The sequence below is a fragment of the Onychostoma macrolepis genome, chromosome 11 (genome assembly GCF_012432095.1).
Source record: "Onychostoma macrolepis isolate SWU-2019 chromosome 11, ASM1243209v1, whole genome shotgun sequence".
Classification (NCBI taxonomy): domain Eukaryota; kingdom Metazoa; phylum Chordata; class Actinopteri; order Cypriniformes; family Cyprinidae; genus Onychostoma; species Onychostoma macrolepis.
Window position 1 is genome coordinate 28858909 of NC_081165.1, and position 27914 is coordinate 28886822.

Sequence of the window (27914 nt, forward strand, 5' to 3'; positions counted from 1 at the left end):
TTAGTTGGTTTGTTTACGTATGCTGTTACAGTTATGTAACATGTAGCTAATGCTAGCCATAGGCTCTGATGAAGGAACTAAAAAAATACTTTGGTGTTCATTTGTTCATCCAAACACTGAGCAGCTGCCATGCTTCGCTCGTTTGCAAGCCATGATGTCTCTCGAGGAAAAAAAATATATATTGCGCTCGCGTCGCACGGTAGTAGCTCATTTTCTCATGGGCGGGGCAAAGCAGAGAAAGGGGAGGTAACCTTTCCCCGTATGACGACATGAAGGGAAGATTCCAGATCGGGCATCTGAGCTTTCATTTTCTCGAAGAGAAGCAGGAGACCCAGGGCTCGGTTTACACCGATCGCCATTTCTAGCCACTGGAGGACCATAGGCAGGCTACGGGAACTCATATTAATGTTAAAAAACCTCATAAAGTGAAACTTTCATGCCATGGGACCTTTTAAGGTATTTTTACAAATATTTTTTATTAGGCTACTTCATGTAAAAAAAATTGAAATTTTTCACACACAAAAAATAAAAATAACATTGTTGCAACATTTTACAAAAATATAATCGCACGTACGTCTGCAAGATGTCTGTTAAAGATCTCTTGACCTGGAAAGCATTTGCTGTCTACAGACGTCTTTCAGATGTCAGTTTTACATACATTCTGAATTATAAACATCTTAAAGACATCTAATAGACGTCTATTTGACATCTAAAACGAAATGTCCTATAGATGAGGAAAAATTTAAAAATACGTCTTGCAGATATAAATGCAGACGTCAAATAGACATCTCCGAGATGTACGTGTGCTATCAGGGATTACTCACTTTAATACAGTAAAACCTTCCTGTTATGTATTCTAACTCTCAACAGTCAATAATTTACTCCACAGAGGGTAGTTGTCAAAAGGAAACAGGTGGAAGTCTTTTAGTGTTTGTCAACAACAATCTTCCAGCTTAACTGGTATACTACATAATCTGATCGTAATATGAATAGAAGCACAATCAGAATAAAAAGTCACATGTAACCACGTCAATCGATGTATAGTGTATTAAATATTTTATTGGGCCTTCTCTTTTAACATTTTTAAGTCTTTTAACAGTTGTGATCTAGAAATGAACACGATTTAGAAACAAAATGAAACTCCAGCAAGATAAAGTCTTTTCATGCTAAACCATTTATCTTTATTTACAGATCAAGTATAATAGGAACATCAAATCATCTTGAAGAGGTTCATCATCTTGTCTGTCGTAACCGAACGCGACACACCGTTTGAACGCTGAAGGATGACAGACAGCCTTTTGATTTAAAAAAAAAAACAAATTTTAACATTTAAGAATAGAAAGTGATTATACATAGTGCAATCAGCTCGGACGTAGCACAGTGCTTATTTAACAAATGCACAGCTAAACAGATGAGTTTTGAGTCTGGATTTAAATGTGGCTAATGTTTTAGCACATCTGATCTCTTCTGGAAGCTGGATCCAACTGCGGGCGGCATAATAGCTAAAAGCAGACTCCCCTTGTTTTGTGTGAACCCTTGGTATTTCTAACTGACTCGATCCTAATGATCTGAGTGGTCTGTTAGGTTTATATTCAGTGAGCATATCTCCAATGTATTTAGGTCCTAGGCCATTTAGAGATTTATAAACAAGTAAAAGTACTTTAAAATCAATCCTAAATGTAACTGGAAGCCAGTGTAAGGACCTGAGGACTGGTGTGATATGCTCAGATGTTCTGGTTCTAGTCAGAATCCTGGCAGCAGCGTTCTGGATGAGCTGCAGCTGTCTAATGGTCTTCTTTGGAAGGAGACCATTACAATAATCCACCCTGCTGGTGATAAAGACATGAAGTTTCTCTAAGTCTTGACTGGAAACAAAACATCTAATTCTTGCAATGTTTTTGAGATGATAGTATGCTGATTTAGTTACTGCTTTGACATGACTACTAAAACTAAGGTCTGTCTCCAGAAACACCCCAAGATTTTTGACTTGGTTTTTAGTTGATTGACCCCTAGAGTCAAGGTATGCATTCACCTTGAGAACTTCATCTTTGTTTCCAAATGCAATGACTTCAGTTTTCTCCTTATTTAACTGAAGAAAGTTCTGGGACATCCAACAGTTTATTTCATCAATGCATTGGCAGAGGGAGTCAATGAGGCTGTAGTCATTTGGAGATAAGGCTGGGTAAATCTGCGTATCATCGGCATAACTGTGATAGGCAATTTGGTTCTTTCTCATTATTTGACTTAGTGGGAGCATATACAGGCTAAACAAGAGCGGTGCAAGAATTGAGCCTTGTGGGACTCCGCATGTCATGGACGTCCACTTAGACTTATGCTCTCCTATACTCACATAATAACCTCTCCCTTCTAAGTATGAGCTGAACCATTTGAGTACCATCCCAGAAAGCCAGGCCCAGTTTTCCAGTCTCTCTAGAAGTATGTTATGATCAACCGTATCAAACGCAGCACTAAGATCTAGTAGTACCAGAACTGATATTTTGCCTGAATCAGAATTGAAGCGAATATCATTTATTATCTTAATGAGTGCTGTCTCTGTGCTATGATGTGCTCGGAAACCAGATTGAAAATTGTCCAGGTATCCATTTAAGTTTAAGTGGTTGTTCAGCTGATTAAAAACCACCTTTTCAATAATCTCACCTATGAACGGAAGATTTGATATTGGTCTATAGTTGCTCAACATTGTGTTATCAAGATTGCGCTTTTCCAGAAGGGGCTTAACAACTGCAGTTTTCAGGGAGTTTGGAAAAGTCCCAGAAAGAAGTGAGGCGTTCACCACTTCTAAGAGATCTGCTTCCAAACAGTTAAGCGCACTTTTGAAAAAAGATGTGGGAAGTGTGTCAAGATAGCAGGTTGATGATTTAAGGTGCTGTACTATTTCTTTCAAAATTTTGCAATCAATTGCTTCAAAAACAGAAATAAATACAATATTACCACTGAATCATAAACATCTTAATTGAAATTGTTTGTAAAAATGAACAGTGGTACTTTACCCAAATAATAGTTTTACAGTCTTAACTGAGAGTTCATTGATTACAGGATATTATAGAATCAGTCCCATAAACATTAGAGCCAATTAATCCAAGTTAACTCAGTTACTCAGAAATATACACAACTCAAGACAAACCCTGATCTCTAGTCACTCAGTTCTGGTTCAGATCTGCTGGACTATCAGAGGCTCAGTGTTCATGATTGCCGCTGGTTTTTGGTGGTTGTTTTCATCAGGTCCGTCGGGTTAATATCGTAAATCTGAACACACTCATCTCTCCGGATCCGAGGAATCAATCACAGACAGTAACTGTACACACATTTATAGAGATTCTTGCGTGAGAACGACTTCGCTGTTTGGCTCCTGAATCCTGAACGCAGCGTAAAGCTCCTGATCTTCAGGAAAATCTGCATCAAACACGTACAAGAGTTTATGCTGTGGACTCAACATATAGAAGCAAACAGAACCAGCGTCCCGGTCCACAAACACACCAAGCTTTCTGACGGACTCTGACTGAATTGACACAGTTTTATTGTTGTGATGAGCCACACATACATTATCTGACAAACATAAACTCCACGACATGTCATTGTGTCCCAGACATACGACGTCACTCGCTCCCTTCCTCTTTATTCCCTCACAGGCCACGCCCACATGAACGACTGGACCAATCACATCCACCGTAAAGAAGCGGCGTCCAATCAGCGGCTGGCGGCTCAGGACCTGGTTGCACTTGTCGAATCTCTCGTCATTATCAGGAAGATGCTGTTTCTCTTTCTGACGAGTGACTTTAGTGTTGTTCTCGCTCAGATAGAGGTGTTCATTAACCGTCTGAGGGTCAAAGGTCAGCGCTACGAAATCTAAAAACAGAGAGACTTATCAGCTTAAATGTTCAATTCACATTTATTTGTTTAACACTTATACAATAGATATTGTTTCAAAGCAGCTTCAGAGAAGGTGAATGTTTTTACATTACAATCGTTCTATAATTAGCTAATATCTATAATTACATACACAATAAAAAGCGCTATATACATGCATCATTCATTCATTTTAATCCATATGCATGTTTAAACTCACATTTATCCAGTCCTGGTTGTTGACTGCATTCTCCTCCAGTGGAAATACTAGTGAGAGAAGAGTGTTAAGAACAGAATCACACTGTTATTTAATCACATTTTAAAACAAATGGAGAATCCCATTACAGAACACAAGAGATGCTGTGGATGTACAGGTGCATCTCAATAAATTAGAATGTCGTGGAAAAGTTCATTTATTTCAGTAATTCAACTCAAATTGTGAAACTCGTGTATTAAATAAATTCACTGCACACAGACTGAAGTAGTTTAAGTCTTTGGTTCTTTTAATTGTGATGATTTTGGCTCACATTTAACAAAAACCCACCAATTCACTCTCAACAAATTAGAATACTTCATAAGACCAATAAAAAAAAAAACATTTTTAGTGAATTATTGGCCTTCTGGAAAGTATGTTCATTTACTGTATATGTACTCAATACTTAGTTGGGGCTCCTTTTGCCTGAATTACTGCAGCAATGCGGCGTGGCATGGAGTCGATCAGTCTGTGGCACTGCTCAGGTGTTATGAGAGCCCAGGTTGCTCTGATAGTGGCCTTCAGCTCTTCTGCATTGTTGGGTCTGGTGTCTCTCATCTTCCTCTGGAGATTCTCTCTGGGGTTCAGGTCAGGCGAGTTTGCTGGCCAATCAAGCACACCAACACCATGATCATTTAACCAACTTTTGGTACCTTTGGCAGGTGTGGCTGCGTTGACTGTGGACATCAGAAAACACAGTGGACCAACACCAGCAGATGACATGGCAGCCCAAATCATCACTGACTGTGGAAACTTCACACTGGACTTCAAGCAACATGGATTCTGTGCCTCTCCACTCTTCCTTCAGACTCTGGGACCTTGATTTCCAAATGAAATGCAAAAGTTACTTTCATCTGAAAAGAGGACTTTGGACCACTGAGCAACAGTCCAGTTCTTTTTCTCCACAGCCCAGGGGCCCGTTCTTCGTACGTCGCTTATTACATCTGAGATGATTTGAAAGATGCCAGATCTTCTAATCCTGATAACTGATCTCTGGCTAATTTGGTTCTTCAAACGAATTCGCGTATTAGATTAAAATATCTGGATTAAGTTATCTAAGATTACTGCGCGTTCTCGTGTTCCCTGAAAAGGGCAGATATATTGATCCTCGAAACCACGATCAGCAATGCAGTGATTGGCTGGCGGCAAGACAGCAACGTAATGACATCATATCATTAAAGACACCTGACGAAAAACTTGACAAATTTCTGGTCCTTTATAAGGAAACAGCCAGGCGAACAAAACTACATAAATGTATTTTGAATTTTTTTAGTTTATTTATTTTTTTATTTTTTTACATGATTCCCAATTATTTATATTTGTGATTTCTAGTATTTGTACAGGCTTTACATTTTTACTTCAATGTTGTAATTAGCAATTCATTTAATTTTATCTTTGAAACAGATTTGTTATGTGACAGCATTAATTAAAGTTTCTTAGAGATCAAGTTATCTGCATCTCCTGCGCTCCATCAAGCCACACCCATAATATCTGTCATCACTCAAATTAATGCAAGACTCAGATTAACTGTATAGCATGTGTGTAAGACTCCAATACAATTATAAAGTAATTATTTCATCACTAATAAATCTTTCAATGAGTAAAACTGGCTGTGTCTATAGTATTATAGACTACACAACATTATCTTATTTTCAAATAAATTTTTCAATTATTATTATTTTAAATTATTGTCCCTGGACCAGCAGGGAACTCTTTTAATAAAGTAGCGGTGGCTGGGGCCTATTATAAGTATCAATTCTGCTTAAAAGTGCGATCTAATCTAGGGCTGCAACTAACGATTATTTTAATAATCGATTAATCTGTAGATAATTTATTCGATTAATCCGATAAAGAAAAAAGAAAAGCATTCATTTCCAACCCTTTATTCAAAAACAGAACTAAAATCTTTAGAAAGTGCACAAACATGTTGCTCCTTGAACATCCCTGAGCTGTTATAATAATAATAAAATAAAATAAAATGGACTAACACAAAAACATACACATGTATGCTTTACATCTGCCAAATATGTACTTTTTAAAAAAAAATAAAGTGCCACCTGAGCTGCCAGAACAAAAAATAATTTATAAAAAATAAAGAACAATACAAATCAGAAAATTTAACAGGATTTGTTTGAATGTCAGAACTTATTCTCTACACTACACTGCAGACGCACACACTTTTGCAGATGCACACACTCACACACACTCTCTCTCTCTCTCTCAAGTTCACTTGAAGCTTATTCATTAAATTATTACCATCATTGTAGTAAGTGCAAGGTTCATTTATACACCACATTTAAACACAGCTTAAGATGACCAAGTGCTATAAAAGAACTTTAAAATTAAATTAAAAAGTACCACACAAATATATTTGTCAATAATAACCTATATGGGACAAAGCACAGAATATACACTGCAAAAAATTCTTTTCTGACTTAGTAGTTTTGTCCTGTTTTCAGTCCAAATATCTAAAAAATCTTAAATTAAGATACATTTACTAGACACATGAAATAGCATAAGAAATTATGTCTTGTTTTCTGAAAAAACACCTCAAAATTAAGTGATTGTTTGCTTAAAACAAGCTAAATTATCTGCCAATGGGGTAAGAAAAATAATCTTAATGAGATATAATCTCAAACAGAAGTTTTAAGCATCACTTAATTTTCTCATGCCATTTTTCTTGTCTAGTAATCTTGATTTAAGATTTTTTAGATATTTGGACCGGAAACGAGACAAAATTACTAAGTAAGAAAAGCTTTTATTGCAGTGTAGCTATACATGACAACAGATTGAAAAATGAATGGTCCAAAAAAGACGAGTGAATAAAAACGTGTCTTTAGTCTTGCAATGCAAAGTGCAAAGTAACTATACCACCCCTGCTTTACTACTGTTATTAACGAGCTAACGCTAACTTGTCAAGCTGGATAACGACTAAACATCAGCACCAGGGACATTACGTTCCTCACTTCAAAACGGAACAAAAGTAGGATTCTGTAGTGACTTATGCTGCATTCACGCCATATCGTAATTACCGTAATTCCGAGATGACAACACGTGACGTTCAACTCGGGGCTGTTCACGTCCTCCAATTGGGGATTATCTGTTTCTATAGCGACAGTCAACAAAATGAGCCCGCGAAAGAATGTTGAGAACAACAACAAAATAACAGTACGAACACGGTATGTTTTTTATAGTACATTATAGTATCTATATACATGCATCTATTTTCCTCTTTTTTTAGAGCAGTAAATACAGCTTTCTTTGAAAGCGCCGGCATTTTTCTCTGGTTCCGCGTTAGGTGTAGCGGTCATGTGGTACAAGCCGTAGCTTTCAGAAAGCTCCCAGTTCACAAATTGAAATTAGGAGTTCTACGAGGACGTGAGGTGCCGAACTCTGCTTGCATCAGTGCGCGAGAGAGACCGAGTGTGTTCGCTCCGCTCCGTGCTCAACTAAAGTTTTTTTTTTTTTTTTTAAATAATCAAACGTCTCCGCGTCGCGACACAACGAATCGATTACGAAATTCGTTGCCAACTCTTTTAGTAATCGATTTTTATCGATTTAATCGATTCGTTGTTGCAGCCCTAATCTAATCCTGTTTACATGAAATAAGCCTGCTCCCGAGCAGGTTTAAGCTTACAGACCTGTTGCTATGACAACAATTCCGGGATGAGCTTCGAAGAACCAAATGATCCAAGATCAAGCGAAATCGGCAACAATCAAATCCAGCTAACTGAGTTGGCGACGTATGAAGAACGGACCCCCGGTAAGATGCTTCTGACGTTGTCTCTGGTTCAGAAGTGGCTTGGTAGCCCTTTTCCTGAAGACGTCTGAGCGTGGTGACTCTTGATGCACTGACTCCAGCTTCAGTTCTCTCCTTGTGAAGCTCTCACAAGTGTTTGAATCGGCTTTGCTTGACTGTATTCTCAAGCTTGCGGTCATCCCTGTTGCTTGTGCACCTTTTCCTACCCATATTCTTCCTTCCAGTCAACTTTGCATTTAATATGCTTTGATACAGCAGTAATGACCTTCTGTGACTTACCCTCTTTGTGGAGGACGTCAATGTTCATCTTCTGGATCATTGCCAAGTCAGCAGTCTTCCCCATTATTGTGGTTTCAAAGAACAAGAGATACCCGGAGTTTATACTGTAGGGACGGTCATTTATTCAAACTCAAATGTAAATATTCTAATATTTTGAGATACTGATTTTTGACTTTCATGAGCTGTAAGCTCTAATCATCAAAATTAAAACAAAAAAAACTTTTGAAATGTTTTACTTTACATGCAATGAATCTAAAATATATGAAACTTTCACTTTTTGAAATAACTTACAAGAAAAAATGAACTTTTTCATGACATTCTAATTTGAGATGCACCTGTATACATCAACCTTCCATACACTGACACAACAGCAGAGACAAGCTACAGTACCTCACTGAGAGCAGCTCATGCTGTAGATTCTCCTCTCCGATGTTTTCAAGATCATTATAGCGCAGGTCCAGCTCTCTCAGATATAAATTGTCTTTTAAAGACGACACCAGCTGATAAACACCCTTTTTTATCTGACAGCCTGAAAGCCTATAATGCAAAAACACATCAGCATATTCCAGCAAATTCTCCTCTTTATCTGTGTTTGGATGTTTGCGGTTAGTTTGACTTACTTCAGAACTTCAAGATGACAGTTAGGGCTCTTCAGTCCAGCTGAGAGAATATCCACTCCTGGATCCTGTAGAGGATTGTCGCTGAGGTCCAGGACTCTCAGATTCACATTTGGTCCTGAAAGCACATCCCTGATCAGCTCCATGTCCTGACTCTGGAAGTTATTGTGACTGAGGTTCAGAATCTCAATCTGGCAGTTGAGGTCACAGAGCGCCGTGGAAAGCTTCTTCAGTGCGGACCGACCCAGACCATTGTGGCTCAGATCGAGATGAGTCAGGTGAGAGTTTGGTGATGTCAGGTAACGCCTCAGGATCTCACAGTGCTGCTCTGACAAGCTGCTTCCTTTGAGCCTGTCAATATTGCATTAAAACGGTTACAATTTTGTGTTAAAGCTCACAATTCTGCTTTTAAACTTTTACAATTTATCAAAACAGTTACAATCTCATTTAAACTTAAAATTTTGCTTTTAACTTATGATTTTGCATTAAATCTAGCTATTTTGTATTTAACTTTTGCTATTTTGCTTTTAAATAGTTACAATTTTGCATTAAAACTGTAACAATTTTGTATTTCACTATTGCAAGTTTGCATTTAAACTTAATTTTAATTTCAAACTATTAACATTTTGCATTAAAACTGTCAAAATCTTGCATATCACTGTTACAATTTCACATTAAAACTCACAATCTTGCATTAAAATTGTTACAACTTGCAATTAACTGTTGCAATTTTGCTTTTAAACTGTTACAATTTTATATTTAAACTCTAGGGCTGTGCGATATGACGATATATATCGGATGGACGAAATAAAAAGTCTATCGTGTCATAATATGTTCTATCGTTTATTTCGTGGTGTCGCAAAATACATTGTTTACGGTAATACTTTTTAATCATTTGGATGACTGAGATCTTTACACACCACCACGGGGCGTGAAGGGGAGACAGAACCAGGTGGAGAACGACCAGAAAAAAACGAGGACTTCGTTCCTAAACGACGGATACATCTGTAGCATGGACACGCGTTTTTAAGCACTGCAGTTTTAAAACAACCAATTTTAAGCCGTTGAAACACAAACAACAGAGCTATATGCGTGTGCCGTCTCTGTTTCTGTGTGAGAGGACCGCGCGTTTTTTAAATTTTTTTTTGCCACTTTATTGACTTTGAACGATTACATAAACACACTTATATGCGTCAGAATCCCCGTCTTGGCAAGTATCCTCATAAAGACAGCGATTTAGGTCTTGAGAGAGAGGAAACGCATATGTAACAGTATTGGATCCGGACTTCGGTCTTAAAGGGGAAGCTGTCCAATATTCGTTCTGTCTGCCATTCATATTAATCATAGCACATTGCTAGAAAATCTCTCACTGCTCTTGACTAAATCACTTTTGTAACTTTAAGAAGAAATAATAATAAAAAATAAATATATATATATATATATATATATATGTATATGTATAGAATCTATACATAATACAAGTGTTAATTATATCTATCATAGATAGATAGATATAATTAACACAGTGAAGACCAATTAATTTACACAATGTATGTACCGTTTCTTATTTATTGTAGTTTTTTGTCCTATTGCTTGCAATTAGTTTCTTATACTTATTTCATCACTGACTGTTTATTTATTTTCAGTGAGCTTGTTTTTTTTTTTGTTTTTTTTTGTCTATTTTTAGACAAAAAAATGTCTTGTATTAGTTCGATATTGACATTGGTGACAAGGATTATGAAAATTCTATGGTATCAAAGATTTTAATATCATAAAAACCTTTTTAAAAGAAAAAAATTACTATATTGTGAGATATATCGTTATCGTGATATAAGATTTTGGTCATATCGCCCACCCCTATTAAACTCTATAACATTCAAATTCAACTGGGAATATTTCATGAAACACTATGAAGATGTTTAGCATCACAGTACTTACAGAGCCTTTGTGAAGCACGTGATGGCTGGGGAGAACCTCTGAAACCCGTCTAAGGTGATGTTGTATTTCCTGAGGTCAAACTCATCGTGTTTCGTATCGGACATCACAAACTGGTACGCCAGAAGCGTGCACTGGAACGGAGTGAGGGGCTTTTTGCACCGTGAGCGTTCAAGCTCATGCATTTCTTGCAAAAATGACCTGTCCTTGAGCTCCACCAGACAACGAACAAGACCGATGCATCTCTCAGAAGACAGACCTTTCCTCTTTAAAGACTTAATGTACGTGGCCACCTTTCTGTGATCATCTGAACTACTTCTCCTGATTAGAGGCAGGAATCCTTCAAGTAACTGTCTGCTGGAATCACAAGAAATCCCAAAGACAAAGCAGTTAAAAAGGTCCAAGTGTCCATTTTCACATTCCAAGGCCTCATCAATCAAATTTTTCATAAATTCACACAAATTAGAGTTCGGTCTCTTTTTAGCTGTAATTAATTCCAGGAGTCTTGATTTCCTGATTCTAGAAATTCATGAAACGCAAACATGGCTGCAAAGAATTCCTGGACACTGAGATGCACAAAGCTGAAAAGTTTTGTCTTCTTATATCCAAATGTGCACTTCGAGACGCAGGTAATGACGCCAGGATACTGAGACGCTTCATCAACAGAGATATTATATTTCCTCAAGTCTTCTTCTCTGAAGATGGCATTCTGATCCTTCAGCTGCCTGTATGCCAGCTCTGCCAGTTTCATAATCACTTCTTTATGTTTCTGGAGAGCATCTTCTTGGGACAGCTCTACCCTTGATATTTCTTGTGACTCAGTCCAGTCTGAATGAGCAGATAGTGGATGTACATTTCTGTCAGATTTGAGGGCATGTTTCTATCTTTATTTTGTTTTTCAATGATGTCTTTAAGAACAACCGATGAAATCCAGCAAAACAGAGGGATGTGGCACAATATCCACAGGCTCTTTTGAGACTTTAGGTGACGGATGACTTCTTTTCTTTGCTCTGGATTCATAAATTGCTTCTCGAAGTACTCCTGCTTTTGCTCATCTGTGAATCCTCTGATCTGTGTGATGTACCCATGTATGAAGATATCAGTCGGAAGCTGTCCAGTTGCGACGGGTCGGCTGGTGATCCACACGTGTGCGGACGGGAGAAGTTTTCCTTGCAGAAGGTTTACTAGAAGGACATCCACTGAGGCTTCTTTAGTCACATCTGACAAAAGGCTGTTCTGGAAGTTCAAATCCTTTTTATATTCATCCAGACCATCTAAGATAAACAGAACTTTCCTATCACAGATCCATTCAGAGATCTCTCTCACCTCTGTAAACTCAGGGTAAAACACACAGATCAGGTCAAAAAGACTCTTTTCTCGCTCAACCAAGTTCAGCTCTCTGAATGGGAGCAGAAACACAAAGTCTAGATCTTGATTGGCTTCTCCGCTTGCCCAGTCGAAGACAAACTTCTGCACGGTGAACGTTTTCCCAATTCCAGCAATTCCTTTAGTTAAAACGGTCTTCACGGTTCTGTTATCATCTGTGTGTGGTTGAAGGATTTGATTGTAGTTGATGTCCGTCTGCGCTGATGTGTTTAAATCATGCGTCGTCTCGATCTGCCGGATCTCATGTTCTCTGTTGATGGGGTCCGACTCGTCATTGATGATGAACAATTGTGTGTAGATCTTGTCTAGAGAGACTGACTGTGATGCAATTCCCTCCAAAATCCACTTTGAGTCTTGCATCATTCTTGATTTCATCTCATACTTTACGTTCTGAAGAACTTCTAAACATCAGGACAAAGATGGATATTAAGATGGATCATATTATTAACAGAAGCATCACACTTATGAATGAACAGTTTTACAACTATTCTTACCATTTTTGTTCACTGAGGTAGACGGAGACACCTGTAGCAAAAAAAATAAATAAAAATAAATAAAATACACACACACACACACACAGAGATATATAATATACACATAAACCATATCTTAAAAGGGTCATGACATGAGAAATCAAATTTGCCATGATCTTTTGGCATATAAGTGGACCATTAAAACATCCTGCAAGTTTCATAGCTTAAAATGTCCTCCTCATTATAAACAAAGCATTTATTTAATCAAGCTCCAAAAACGGCTCGTTTGGATCCAAGGTGCAATATAACGTCACCTGGGCACAAACATTTGCATAAACACTGCCTCCAGAGCAAGATATCAACGTATAGTCCAACACCATAGGCCCCGCCCACTGGCGTTCAGTCGCTTAACGGCTAACACTTGATCACACTGAATGCAAGTGTCATGTCAAAAGCACATAGAAATAAGTCAAATCACAATCACTGCACTGGATACAGTATACTGTCACAAACGGGGCAAACACAGACAGGTAAGTGCAACACAGGTAAGTTTATTTAGGTAAGAGCTGAAGGGGAGTTCGTGGAGAGTAATGGCAGGTGAGTGAGAGATACTGAATCAGTCCTGGGAATATCTTGGAGAAGCTTGACAGTCTTTATCCTTGCAGGATAGCGGGAGCGGAGGAGTCAGAAGACGAGGGGAAACAACGTGGGAGGATCGCTGGAGAGACAACAGGATACTGGAAGGTAAATCACACAGGTTAGTAGGTTAGGAGAGTCAGGTACTGTTACCGGACAGTGAATGACTGAGTGCAGCGTGCTTTTGAGTGTGTCTTGATTGGAGATCGGCAGGTGCAGGAGATCAGAACCCAGGTGAGTGAGATCTGGTGTAAGTGGTGGTTGATGACTGAGGTGACGGAGGAGGCTGTGACAATGTGACATCTCTGACATATACAGATGCGGTTCACCTTCTGACACAGTCCAGCGCTCGAGTCTGTCGTCAGGACAAAAGCAGTGAAAGAACATTCGCTTTGACGCGTTTGGTTTAAACAGCTCGTTCACGTCTTTGTACAGATATCAGAAGGATCCCAGGTTAAGGAATAAGTGGATAGTTTATTTTTAATGGCATGTTGGATCGTGTCAGAGTATTTTGTTTTGTAATCGAGGCACAGTGTCATGGAGAGTCACAAAGAATCATCTGCTGAAAGATGAAGAGGAACTAGATCTGACTGCAGCTGCAGCACAAATCATAAGTAAATTATTTCATAATGCTTCGTCTGGAAATGAACATTTTATTTTTGTCATGTTGTCAAAACACTCATGCAATAGCAAGGGGTGTTGATACTGTTTCTTATGCAATGATGTTAGCCAATCATAACAGAGGCTGATTACTGACAAGCCTTAAAGGACACGCCTCTTAAAACAGGTCATTTTAGAGAGAAGTTCAGAACGAGGGTTCTTTTTTGTGCAAAAACTTTAAAACATGGCTAAACCTCAAGGAACATATATAAAAAAAAAAACATGATCCCTTTTACATGATCAGCTCAGCAAAATGTGTGATATTCAGTGATGGGCAGTAGCGTCGCTACAAGTAGTGACGCTACTAGTTTAACTACATTTCTCAGTAGCGTGGCGGTAGCTTCACTGCTTTCTGAATCAAATAGCTTTTCGGTAGTTAAGCTCTTTTTTTTTTATCAAGTAGCGCGGTAGCGTCAACAAAAGCTAACGTTACATTTTCCAAAGAAAGCATTCTGAAACTCAAGCTCAAATCAGAAATATAACAGCTACGGATCACTGATCCTGGATCAGTAAGTGACGCCACAGACACTAAATGTGATGTTTATATTAATATCTAATGACACATGCAACGATGCAAATAAACACAGCCTATCTGTAGGCCTAAACATCTATATGGTAACACTATACAATACGATTTCATTAAAATACATTTGTTACAGTATTTATTAATCTTTGTTAATGTTAGTTAATGAAAATACAGTCGTTCATTGGTAGTTCATGTTAGTTCACAGTGCATTAACAAATGTTAACTTTTGATTTTAATAATGCGTTAGTAAATGTTGAAATTTACATTAAGATAAATGCTGCAGAAGTATTGTTCATTCTTAGTTCATGTTAACACTAGTTAACTAATGTTAACTACTTAACCTTATTGTGAAGTGTTCCCATTTATATAAATGTATCTGTATACAATAAGGCCACAATACCAGCTACCAATAGGAGGTTTGCGGCCGACAGCAAAAATGTATTTTGCCTGTGTCACAATTTGAGGTCAATCCGGCCCTGTATTTGATACTGATTATGTTGCCAAATTGGTTTGGAACAGCTGTTGAATAAACAATTAAACTGAACATGCCTGTCTATCTGCTTGACTGACCGTTTTATTGATCACTGAGTTGGTATAATGTTGGTTCAATAAAATTTTTTTTATTTTTTTTAAAATAGCTTGGATGTAGTAAACTACTTTTGCCATGTTGCGGTAGCTTAGCTTGCTACATTTCCCAGGGCTGTAGCTTTAGTGTAGTTAAGCTTAATTTAAAGAAGAGTAACTGTTAGCTTAGCTCACTACATTTTCCAAGTAGCTTGCCCAACACTGATGATATTACTGTATGTTAATAATCAGATACTCACCACATGCAGGTTCATGTTAAGCGGACCAGTTATGTTGTTTCCTACCATCACTGGAGCAAATGCTGTACAACCATCCTTTTGGTCAATTGTTAAATTAGACTGTTTTGGGGTCTGAATTGACGTTGGGTTCGCAGGATTGTTCTGCTGTTGAATGGTCATGTTTCCAGAAAGTGTTTGATCACTGTCACCATCTGTCAAAAATAAATAATAAACCAAAACGGCATAAATATTATTGAGAATTGAGAATCATATTGTCTGTTAACAAAGTAAAAGAAATGTTTTCCTACTTTCGATACATCTCTTTTTTGGTGATGTTGTCCCCCCATTTTCATTCTTTTTCCAGTCGTTTTCCAATCGCTTCGACATTCTGCTGTGTTAAGAAAAGATAACCAGTTAAGACTAATATTCAATTCAGTCTAATTCATGTTAATTTGTGCAATACTTTTCACAGTACAAATCATTTCAAGAAGCGGTTTTCTGTGCACAAACCCGAAGTGTAAACACTAAAAGCCGCCTCTCAGGTAGTGCGTGATGCCGAATTGAGTTCTATTTTGCGTCTTTTTGCGCTTTTTACGTTCAGGTCGCAAGTTAGCATAAAGAGTTGAGAAAGAAGATGCTAGTAGTGTATCAGCATATTGGATCCATGCATGGAGCCATAAAGAGATAGCAGCCTGTTCTTGACTGAATCACTTTTATAACTTTAATAATGAATAATCTATTTTAAATTTATTCAGTGAAGACTATGCAATACTGTTTCATATTTGATTGTTCAATTTCTGTACCTGAGTAACCTACTCATTTGTATTTTTGTTTTGATGTATTTATTTTTGTTATTACTAGTTATTAATTTTTTATTAAGCATTTTCTCCTTAATAATGTTTGAACTTTATATTAGTTAGGCTAGTAGCTTTTGCTGTGGTATCAAAATTGGAATCAAAAGTTGTGAAATTTCACTGTTATCTAAATTGTTTGTGTCATAAAACAAGTGAAATATTATGCAGTACTATTAATATATATATGTATATACACACACACACATATACATATACATGTGTGTGTGTATATATATATATATATATATATCATCATTTATTGGGTACTTTCAATTGAGAGGTGGCTGTCCTGAACCCTAACCCCTAAATTTCAACTTATGAAAATGATATTGAAATAATTTTTGGATTTTTTTTTCCATTGTTGTTTTTAAGAATATCTTTTTGATTCTTTTAAAAAGTGAAGTTTAATATATATTATTTTTCTTTGTTAATTATGAAACTATGTAAAAAAAAAAGGTTCGGTTACTACCGAAACAGTGTATGTTTTAGTCCCCCTCTCTCATAGCTGTATGGTGAGTAGATTGGCCCCATCATTTTGAGGTAAATGTGTTCAAAAGTCTGAAAAATTTGTTTGGTAACTTTAAGGAATGTCACTACCGAACACCTTTTCTGCAATTAAGCACACGTTTTTGGGAGTTATTCCATAACATTTAGTTTTTATATGTACAACTATTCAGAACTGTGCTAGCTAACCGTGTGCTGATTAGCATCTTTGAGCTAGGTTCAAAAGTATCTAAAATGACCACTACTGAAACGAAAACATGTCATCATTGTTTCAGCAGTGACTAAAAGGAACACATAATCCTCATATTAGGGGGAAATAAACAATTTTATTGCAGTCATGAAATTTTTTTTGTATTTTAGTATGTTTTTGTAGTGTTTTAGTATGCAAGTTAAAATTCTGTAATGCGATTTAGTCGCTACCAAAGCATTACTGTCACTACTGAAAGATGTTATGATAGTTTTTAGTTTGAACTAATGAATTCTTTACTTTGAAATTTTGAGTTTCGTTAGTGACAAATTTGGGGAGAGGACAAATATTTCAAAATTTTCTGAAAATACATTATGAGAATTAACTGCATAATTACTAGAAATGTGTACCTTTGATCTTATACAATTTGCATACAAACACATCTTTTGGAAAAAGGCCAATTCTGTAGAATGGCCCACACACACACACACGTCTGAAGCATGAATGAAACTATTCCAATCCTGATTGATGTTGCGTCATGATGTAACACGTGACGGCATACTCGGAAAATACAAAGGGACGCCGGCACACAACAGAGTCAGCTTTTTGCTCTTCAGCAAGCGCTCTGTGTCATTGTGTGTCTTATTTGCAGTGTTGGAAGTAACGCGTTATAAATGTATTGCATTATAGTAACGGATTACTTTTTGCTGTAACGCAGTAGTAAGGCTTAAATTAATTACTAATACATTTTCAGTAATATTTTACTCGGTACATGTTTACAACACACTTTTAGCCAAAAATTTAATTGTTCAAAAAAAAGAGAAAAAAAAAACAGCAAGACCGCAAAAATGCCGCAAGTAAGTTCTATTTCCTGTTCATGGTCAGTCAATAGCTGCGTGTGGTGTCCAAGTTTGTAAATAAAGACTAAACAACGACAGCTTCTGATATATTTGTTTAGCGATTTATTTAATTCATCTCCCTCTCGCTGGTGGAACTTTGTATTGTGTGACGTAGTCCAGTGAAGGCGTGTTTAGGGCGGGTTTTACAGGAGTGCTGCGAGGCTACTGGCCTGACGGTGGAAACGCAGCATGATTTCGGGCTCTGTGCTCGAGGTCCGAGGCTATTAGCCCCGCCCGGCTCGCTGTAAGCCCCGGCTCGCACTGGCCAGTGGAAAAGCGGCTAATGGGTGAAGATGGCAGAAGACTGTACATTCGCCAGATGCCTGGACAGCCCACAGTCACTATGCAAATGTTCTGCAGTACATTTTGTCATTTTAGAATGTTAAGTTCTACATCTGTAGTTATTTTGGTGAAAGTAACTCAAAAGTAATACAGGAGTCATGTAACGCATTAATTCTGAGACCGTAATATTGTAAGGTAAGGAATTGAGGGAGCTGCCTGTGCGGACTGTGAAGCTCTGCCGATCAGAGTGCTGCGCTCGCACCTGGCTGTGTTTAATGAGGCTGGCCAGGCTCCCGCGTCCGCCGAGGCGGCGCAGCGGCTTAGATCGCGGGGCTTGTAGATGGATCTGTCAGGAGGGCTTGAGACTGCTGCTGCACATTCTCAGTCCTCGTCCTCAGTGACAGTTCCGATGTTCTCACTCCGTGTGCGGAAGCCTGCCCTGTGGCTTCTTCCGCACGGGAGGAGAACCCGAAGTTTGAGCTGTCTGATTCTGAGGAATTAGACGTGTTCAGCATCGAGGTGGGTGAAATTGCAGAGAGCTCGCCACTGCATTCACACGCACATGAGGAGCTGGTTGATGTGTTGACTCATGCTGTGGCCAACCTTAATATTAACTGGCCACAAGAAAGGCAGGAAGTGCAAGTGACAAGTAAATCGGATGAGCGCTTCCTGCAGCATAGGTCTCAGCCTCAACGCCAGGGTTTATCATTTTTTCCTGACTTACACAATGAGTTGTGTAAGTCATGGAATAAACCGTACTCCGCACAACTGTCTAACCCTCCTGTGTTGGATTATACTAACATTTTAGGAGTGCGTGAGTACGGTTATGGGAGGATGCCTTGAGTGGAAGAGGCTTTAGCCAGCTACCTCTCCCCTGATGTTGCATCGTCCCTTAAAGCCCCGGTACTGCCCACCAAACCATGTCATGTTACATCATCATTGGTGGGCAGGGCTTATATGGTGGCTGGTCGTGCTGGTGCATGCCTGCATACAATGGCGCTCATGCAGGCATACCAGGCTGATTTTTTAAAGGATTTAGATGAGGGTATTTAGAGTGATTTAGCGGAGCTGCGTAGAGCCGCAGATTTGTCTCTCCGTGTTACCAAGGAACCGGCCCATGCCATTGGCCGCTTCATGGCAGCTATGGTGGCCATGGAGAGACATTTGTGGCTGAACTTATCGGGGATGAAGGGAAAAGACAGGGCCTTTCTCCTAGATGCCCCGATACGCAGTCAATATGGTTGTCGACAGGTTTCAGGAGGCGAAAAAGCAGTACCTCCCTTGCTGCTCTAAATCTAAGAAGGCTGCTCCGAGTGGGCGGCCCCAGCCATCATCAAGCTCCTCGTACCGGCAGCTTCTAGAGCCCCTCCTCAGGGATCTTGGCAACAGAGGCGCCCGAAGCCCGCGAGCCGAGGGGGTCGATTTGAGGACCATCCTTCAGGTGAGAAAGGCTTCGGGTTGCTTTCTCCCAGATCTCAGCGGTTACCATGTCCTAATACGAGCAGACAATATGTCAGTGGTCTCATATTTGAACCATCAGGGGGGTCTGAGGTCGCGCCCCCTGTGCAGACTGGCGCATCAGATCCTCCTGTGGTCCAAGGGGAAACTGTCATCTCTCAGAGCGATGTATGTACCCGGGGACCAGAATCAGGGAGCAGACGTCCTGTTGAGGCTCAAGGAATGGAGACTTCACCCCGAGGTGGTGAAGTCGATATGTGAGAGGTTTGGCCCAGTGGAAGTGGATTTGTTTGCATCTCGAGAGACGACCCACTGTCCACTGTGGTTCTCTCTCACGCATCCAGCCCCACTGGGGTTGGATGCCATGGTACAAACATGGCCGAGGCTACGCCTGTACGCTTTTCCCCCAATCGCTCTGCTCCCGGGAGTTCTGGAGAGGGTCCGGAAAGAAGTGGTCAGTCTGTTGCTGGTAGCCCCGTTCTGGCCTGCCCGGGTGTGGTTCCCAGACATGTCACTCCTGGCAGGCCAGCCATGGCAGATCCCTCTGAGGAGGAACCTGCTGTCTCAGGCAGGGGCCAGAGTTGTGGAAACTGTGGGTCTGGCCCCTGAGTGGGCTCAGTACCTAGAGGCTGGCTTGTTGGCTGGAGTGATCGAGACCATACTCAGTTCTAGGGCTCCCTCCACGAGAAGATTGTATGGCCTAAAGTGGAATGTGTTTTCCACGTGGTTTTTATAGCCTGAACCTTCCCTCTACGCCGGGTGCACAAGTGCTCTCGTCCCAAGTTGTGCCTGGTTCAGCTTCACACTAGGACAGGCATGTTTCGGTGTGGCATAGTGGGTATCCATTCCCCAAAGTGTCGTTACCAACGCAGTGTGAGCTCCCTCAAGGGGGAACATCTCGGGTTACGACTCTAACCCTTGTACCCTGAGAAAGGGAACGAGACACTGCGTCTCTTTGCCACACCTCTCCATGCCTGGGAGCAGCTTGCTTCATCACAAAAGCTGAATCTGTTGTGTGCCGGCATCCCTTTGTATCTTCCGAGTATGCCGTCACATGTTACGTCATGACGCAACATCAATCAGGATTGGAATAGTTTCATTCATGCTTCAGACACGCTACGCTGAGGGGATTCCCCAAAGTGTTGTTACTGACGCAGTGTCTCGTTCCCTTTCTCGGGGAACAAGGGTTACAGTCGTAACCCGAGACATTTTGTGGACATTCACACAGATATCAGTCATTATTCGGGTGGCGACAGCGGATTTGACCAATGGATTTACAAAGATCATTTCAGGTTTAAGAAATGTTTCAACATTGCATCAACTACTGATGAACACATTCATTTTGATTTCAGTTATCACTCAGTAGGTTATTTAACCATGGATTATTATGTATTATTGCAAGGCTTTTGTCTTTCAAACTCATTAAAATGTACAAATTCTCGTTATTTATAATTTGCAGACATTCTCAAACTTTTGTCATCTGAACCTCTTTCACCTAATGTATTTACTTTAAAGGGGTGGTCAATCAGCGATTCTGTAAAAGACATTATCTCCCTTTGCATTGAACTTTAAACAACTTTGCAGTAACTTTGAAGATGTTTTTTTATGCTCAAACAGCAACATTACACACTAAAGTTTAAAAAGTTAAATCATAATCAGTGACCCCTTTAAGTACCCCTGAGATTTTAAAATATTTTAATAATTAAGAATCACATTTGCATGTTGACGGTTCTCTGACATTGGTTAATGGTCATATGGCATGCAGGTAAACCTAAAATATTTCATCTTTTTTAGTATGTGTATGAATTATTTTATTTTTAGATTTGTATGATTTAATTACATGTTTGCCTTTCATTAAACTCATAAACCCCCTGCAGTTCCTTTATGAACCCCAGTTTGGGAAACCTTGATGTGATATAATGTTCAATGCACTTCATGTTGTCAATTACAATGAAAGGAATATATTTTCTCACTCTTTGTATTTTTACATCATTATGGTACATATTTTTTACATAATTATGGTATAAGATGATCCTGTTTAAATCAAATTGATAAACGAGTTCTTGCTTTTTCAGCCCTTTGTTGCCCCCGTCCCAACTATTTTGAGACCTGTAGCAGGCATCAAATTTGAAATGAGCTCATTTTGTGCATAAAATTGCAAAATTTCTCAGTATAAACATTTGTTATGTTATCTATGTTCTGTTCTGAATAAAATATTGGCTCATGTGATTTGAAAGTCCTTCAGTTTTTATTTAATTCAAATTTAAAAAAAGTCCCAACATTTCCGGAAATCGGGTTGTATACACACATACACACACACACACACACATACCAAAATCCTACATGACCAGACATTGATTCATCTTTTATAACTCGTTAAAGGGGTCATATGATGCGATTTCAAGTTTTCCTTCCTCTTTGGAGTGTTACAAGCTGTTCGTGCATAGATAAGATCCCTGAAGTTGCAAAGACTAAAGTCTCAAAACCAAAGAGATATTCTTTATAAAAGTTCGACGATTGGCGAACAATATCCAACAGGGCAAGGCAGAGAGATAATCCAGGTACACAAGCAATAGTCCAAGCAAGGTGCAAACAGAGTCCGAAAGGCAAGGCAAAGGGTTAATCTAGGAAACACGGGCAGGAATCAACACACAAGGAAACAGGCAAGGCAAGACTAAGACAACTAAGTGGGCTCTGTAGAGTAGCTATTGCTAGGAGAGTGATACGTGCGTACAATACTCGGCGATCTGACCGAGGAAGTCCATGGCTTAAGTAAGGGGTGCAATGGGAATCAGCTGTGTGATCAGTCTCAGGTGTGAGCGTGTGATTAGTGAAATGGCTGCTGGGAAATGTAGTCTGGGGGTGACGTGCAACAGTTAGTGTAGTGCAAGAGTCAATGTGGTGAGCGAGTGACCTCTGCTGGTGAGTCAATGGAAGTTCATAGGCCAGATTCATGACAATACGCAATGAAAGAAGGTGTAACTATTATTCTCGCTGTAGTATTGTTGATGCCTCCGGCGCCATGTCCTGGAGACGCTGTGTTTCATTGTGAAAGCGAAACTACTTTCTTTGGGCTTCCAAAAGAGGACACAACTAGAAATCAGTGGTTAAGTTGTATTTACAGCACTGTTCCAGAACAGTTCAACCCAAATATTCGAGTGTGTGCAGCGCATTTTACGGAGGACTGTTTCCTGAACCTGGGAGAGTAACAATGCCAGCTGAGCACAAAGACTGTTTCTATAAAGTGGGGCAATTCCAACTTTGCAAAGACAGTCTGGTGCTTCTGACTCTCAGCCTGTAAGTATGTTTTCATATTCAAAGAATTTGCCACTGATGATTCAAACGCGAGTTTTGAGCTTATTGTTTGTCGTTTCTCCGATCACAAATGCAGACATGGCACGTCGAGTGCAGACAGCATCACTGACTATAATGAGTTCTAATCTTTAGTATTTTGTCTGTTTAGACACGGTGTTACAGTTTTTTTTTTTTTCAATTGCTAACAAGCATTGTTCAATACTGAAACCACATTTTCAAAACTGTTCATACAGTCTGCATTACTAATCTTGGCCAAACGGTTGATCTCGCCTCCAAAACTCACTCAGACCAACAAAACACTTCATATATGTCTCAAAATAAGCTTGTTTCATCACAACACTGCGAACAATTCTCATTCAGAAAACATACATTTCATTCATAACACACTGATCTAAAAAACACTAAACCAGGGATTATTACATAAACTTTTATCTTTGAAGTTTGAATGATTTGTCACATAAGTATTTCATTTTAGAATAAGAATAACATCTTTTCATTTTACAAACTGCATTACAGCACAAAGAATGAAGGAGAAAGCAGCATTTCCCCCCTATTTCTTTATATAGCAAAAACAAAAACTCATCAGCAGTTACTTGTGAAAAAATTACACACAAAATTTACTTGTGAAAAATAAATATAAAAAGTTGAGAAAAATATACATTAAAAAATACTGAAGCAATAATTACCAAAAAACAAAAAGGAAAGCAGCCTTGCTAAAGAGATGCATTTGTAAACCTGTTTTCAAAGAGACTGCTGTTTTCTGCAAATGAAAACAAATTAAGACATACACTGCTGTTCAAAAGTTTGGGATCAGTAAGATTTTATTTCCAGTTACCGGATGCGGCACGACGCGACAAATTCCCGACAGCAAACTGCTGCCTCGTTCTCTTAAGGACTTACTGACACAAACTTTAAATGATTTTTAACAGTCTTTGTCACCTCCAGTGTAGACTACACAATCATGAATCTCTGTATCTTCAGTAGTAGACTACAGAAGATGCGTTTGCTAAACTAACATAATACAACAACATGGCATACAAGGTATTTAAAAGGTAGCCTACTTTAGTTTAAAAACTTAATATTGTGTTAATACCTGGTTAATACATATTTAAAAAAAAAAAAAAAAACCCAACACATTCTTACCTGTATAGTTTATCCAGTTTCTTCAGGAATTGAAAAGGTATTTAAAAGGTACTTTAGTTTAAAACCTGTAATATTGTGTTAATATACTATATATAGGCGCTATATATATGTATATATATATATATATATATATATGTATAAACAACACATTCGTACCTGTTAGTTTATCCAGTTTCTTCAGGAATTGAAATGTAAGCAGTTTTGATGCTGCACAATGTTGTTGCACTTTGGAACTCTTGATATTGTGAGCGTTCCAAAATGGCGGACGCGTCGTGGCATATCATCCACATTTTTCTTCCCGTAAAAATCAAGTACTGCTTGCTGCATCTTGCTAAAGACTAGAGACTTTGATTCTGCGGTGGACATCCAACCCCGCCCACGTCAAGCGTTACGTTACAAACCCCGCCCACGTCAAGCGTTACGTTACAAACCCCGCCCACGTCGAGTGTAGACATCATCATGGACTATAATGAGTTCTTGTGTATAATGTCTGTGTAGACACGGTGTTACAGTTTTTTTTCAATTGCTAACAAGCATTGTTCAATACTGAAGCCACATTTTCAAAACTGTTCATACAGTCTGCATTACTAACACAAATCTTGGCCAAACGGTTGATCTCGCCTCCAAAACTCACTCAGACCAACAAAACACTTCATATATGTCTCAAAATAAGCTTGTTTCATCATAACACTGCGATGCCGCTATTTCTTTATATACCAAAAACAAAAACCCATCAGCAGTTACTTGTGAAAAAATGACACACAAAAATTACTTGTGAAAAATAAATATAAAAAGTTGAGAAAAATATATATATATACAATTCTGAAGCAATAATTACAAAAAAAAAAACAAAAAAAAAAAAGCCATCATCAGTCTGTAATGAGGTGTGTGTGCAGTATTGAGTGCAGCTGCTGGTGTTCTCTGGGTTTCTCCCACAATCCAGAGACACACAGGACAGGAGAACTGGAGACTGTAGTGAGTGTGAAGATGAATGTGATGGACTGGACATCTGTCCAGGGGCTTGTCCTGCCTATGACCCATGAAAGGCTCCAGCAAGCCTGCACAGTAAAAAACGCAGTGTCAGTTTAACACTTAAAGTGTCAATTTTAACACTACTAAAGATCATATATGGTCCCAATCTGTCTAGTGTTAAAAGTACACCATTCATAGTGTTGAATTTTTAGTGTTAATATAGCACCTTATAGTGTAGAAAAATTACACTCCCGAGTGTGAATTGTTACACTTGCAATTGTTGTTCAAATTTTACACTCTGGGGTATTTAACACCCCTGGTGTTGTTTTAAGTGTTATTAATAAAGTAGCATTTTTATTTTTGCACTGAAAAGAATATTGTATGGTGTTAATGTACAAGATTAGACATAAAATCAAGAGTCTGATGAGACAGATGTACAAATTCCAACGTTTATTTAACAAATGGGCAAAGTGGCAACTTTAAAGCATATACCAGATGTGTAGAGGTTAATTAGTCAGTCACATTCATTAAGTGTTGCACGGAAACATAACATAGTTAATAAAACTCATCAAATTTACCTAGACATTAACAAATATGACCAGTAGATTTGAACAAGATTGCAGCAAGACACTTGTCGACAGTTGTGTAGCATCCATGAACGCTGTTCCTCGTTGTCCCATCAGCGAGCAGGTACGGCTGTGTGGTCTCTACAAGGTGTTCTTATTAGTGCCTGCAGATCAAAGACAAAAATAACAATTAAGGTCAGCTCTCCAATTGATTTTATTTTTTATTAGTCTTTCATATACAACACATCTGGCAATATTTTGAGGCAGACAATAGGTAGTGACATAAATGTACCTTTTTGAAGATGTTTTTCAGCTTGATAGGAGGACATTTCTCCAGGTCCCTTGCAGGCTTGTGGTGATGGTGGAATCAAATGAAGGAGATACATTGATGCAAGATCGCCGTCCCATTCTAAATAACAGATATGACAACTTCAAAATGCATGAATACAGAATATAGATAATAAATGAATATAGATAATCTTATTCTGAAATATAGTCTAACTTTAAACATCGGTTTCATCCTCCTTTGCAGCTGATTCCAAGGTCAATCGTGTCCTTGAAGGTCTTGGGAAAAGCCAGTAACTTGACTTCTTGGGGAAAAAAATGAATAAATAAATAAAAATAATGACAATATGTCTCTCAGGAACCATTCTGCTAAACTGATTGTGTAGTCATAAAGATAAAGAGATCTAATCCATACGTATCATGTGGTTTAGTCCAAATTTTCTGTTTATGATCCCTGATCAATGTTTAAATGTGAAAAAAATAAAAAAATAAAATCTGTTCATTGTATAAAGCGACTGAGTCTCTTCAGAAAATTGTGACTAAACCACTCGATTGATTTGGATTACTTTTATGATCTCTTTATAAACTTCTTGAAGCATCAAAGTGGTAGTTGTGTAGACTGTCGATGGAAGGACAGAAATCTCTCAGGTTTCGTTTAAAATATCTTCATTTGTGTTTTGAAAATGAATGAAAGTCTTGCAGGTTTGGAATGACAGAGAGTGAGAAATGACGACAAGTTTTCATTTTTGGGCTTTATGTGTTTTGACATCTTAAATTAATAACTAGTAAATTCCAGGTGTGAACATAAGCAGATATTGTGTGGCTGCCCAGTTAAATTTTAATTTTTCATATTTGTTTGTGTTTAAAATTTTTACTGTACACAGAATAACATAAATGACACAGACTCACAATTCTGGCTTCATCTTCATCATTCTGCTCCCTCCATCACTCGCTCGGTGTCATCAGACTCCAGGTCTGCAATCTTATGAGAGGAGCTTCCTTCACTGCACACTGCAGACGTCTGGGCCAATTCTACCGAAAAAGAATAATAAAAATAAAAAAACACTTATTTCAGTAATTTAATTTACATTAGGACTGTAAATATGGTAAAATAATTGTGATTACCCCTAATTTTGAGTATGCTGAGAGCGGTCTACAATACAGGTGTCAAATCATACACTTATTTTTATTTACATCCTTAATTCTTGGGTCAATTAAACGACTGTTAAAAGTTAATAGACACAAAACCTTGTGCAATATTCACATGGAGGCATTCCTGAAGCAATTTAAGTATTTACTTAAAATGAACATGGTGTACTACATTAGAATAAATTAACACGTTTAAAATTTCTTACTATTAATTTATTATTTATAATGTGAAAAGAAAATACAGATAGATTCAGACATATCTTTCTAAATTAAAACTTAACTTTGTACATCTGGAAATATTTAGGACATTATTTACCCAAAATAGCATGCCATATGAATAAAGACTGGTTTCAAGCATGCTCTGCATGGGAACTGAAGGAAAGAGTAACGGATTTAGTTTAACGTACTTTGCGAACGAAGTTTTTAAACGCGCTCTAATTTCAGTTTTGCATTAGATAGCGTCAATTAAATGACTGGTAACGTTACATGTCCCGCGTTACACAGCTCCGTCTGCAGAAAGACGACGCGATGCGACACTTCAACACAGTGTTATGCGTCACAAAAACGAAATTGTTAAGCGTAAATGTTTAACAGTCCCACTATTAGTTTCAAAAACAAATATAAATGTACCATTTGATGAATTCTCTCCTCGGAGTAGAAAACCGCCCAAATGTGGCTGCTTCAGACTCGTAGTAAAACCAGGCCTCGGCGGGAATAGAGACCAGAGGATCTGTCAACGAGCCAAAATGAAAGAAGCTAAAAGTATATATATAACATAAATTGTAAACACATTCCAAAAATTATTTTACACGTAAAATCACCTTATTTCAGGAAATCGAACCCGCATTAGAAACTTTCACTCTTCTGTAGGCTAATGTTGCATCTCTACACCTCACGAATTTAACACCGTAAACCTGACAAAACACTCGCAGTTAGTCATTTCTAAATGTGTTCACCACCAATCATATTTTGAGTAAAATTATCAACAAAAAGTATTTATCCCGTGTAAAGCAATCCAACTTACCGTCTCGGTCGCCTGAAGATAAAATGGCGTCGTGCGATGCAGCGGTGCGTGAGGGGCGGAGTCAGATAAATTCGGCGGGTT

At 38.5% G+C, this 27914-nt stretch overlaps 1 protein-coding gene and 1 long non-coding RNA gene across 2 annotated transcripts; both read right to left on the minus strand.

Annotated features, from left to right (window-relative positions):
• Positions 1–1039: 1039 nt before the first annotated feature.
• Positions 1040–24188, minus strand: LOC131549638 (NACHT, LRR and PYD domains-containing protein 12). The gene is given in 11 exon segments (XM_058792000.1): positions 1040–3867; positions 4088–4134; positions 8550–8696; positions 8780–9127; positions 10715–11205; positions 11208–11509; positions 11512–12498; positions 12592–12622; positions 15217–15407; positions 15504–15583; positions 23994–24188. Coding segments are annotated over 10 exon segments (3162 nt in total). The 5' UTR covers position 15583; positions 23994–24188; the 3' UTR covers positions 1040–3328.
• LOC131549639 (uncharacterized) lies at positions 24189–27724 on the minus strand. Its single transcript, XR_009273453.1, has 6 exons — positions 27631–27724; positions 27440–27539; positions 25878–26692; positions 25668–25784; positions 25388–25539; positions 24189–24895 (listed from the first exon to the last, which is right to left on the minus strand). It is a non-coding gene; the product is annotated as an uncharacterized LOC131549639 (long non-coding RNA).
• Between the last annotated feature and the right edge of the window lie 190 nt (positions 27725–27914).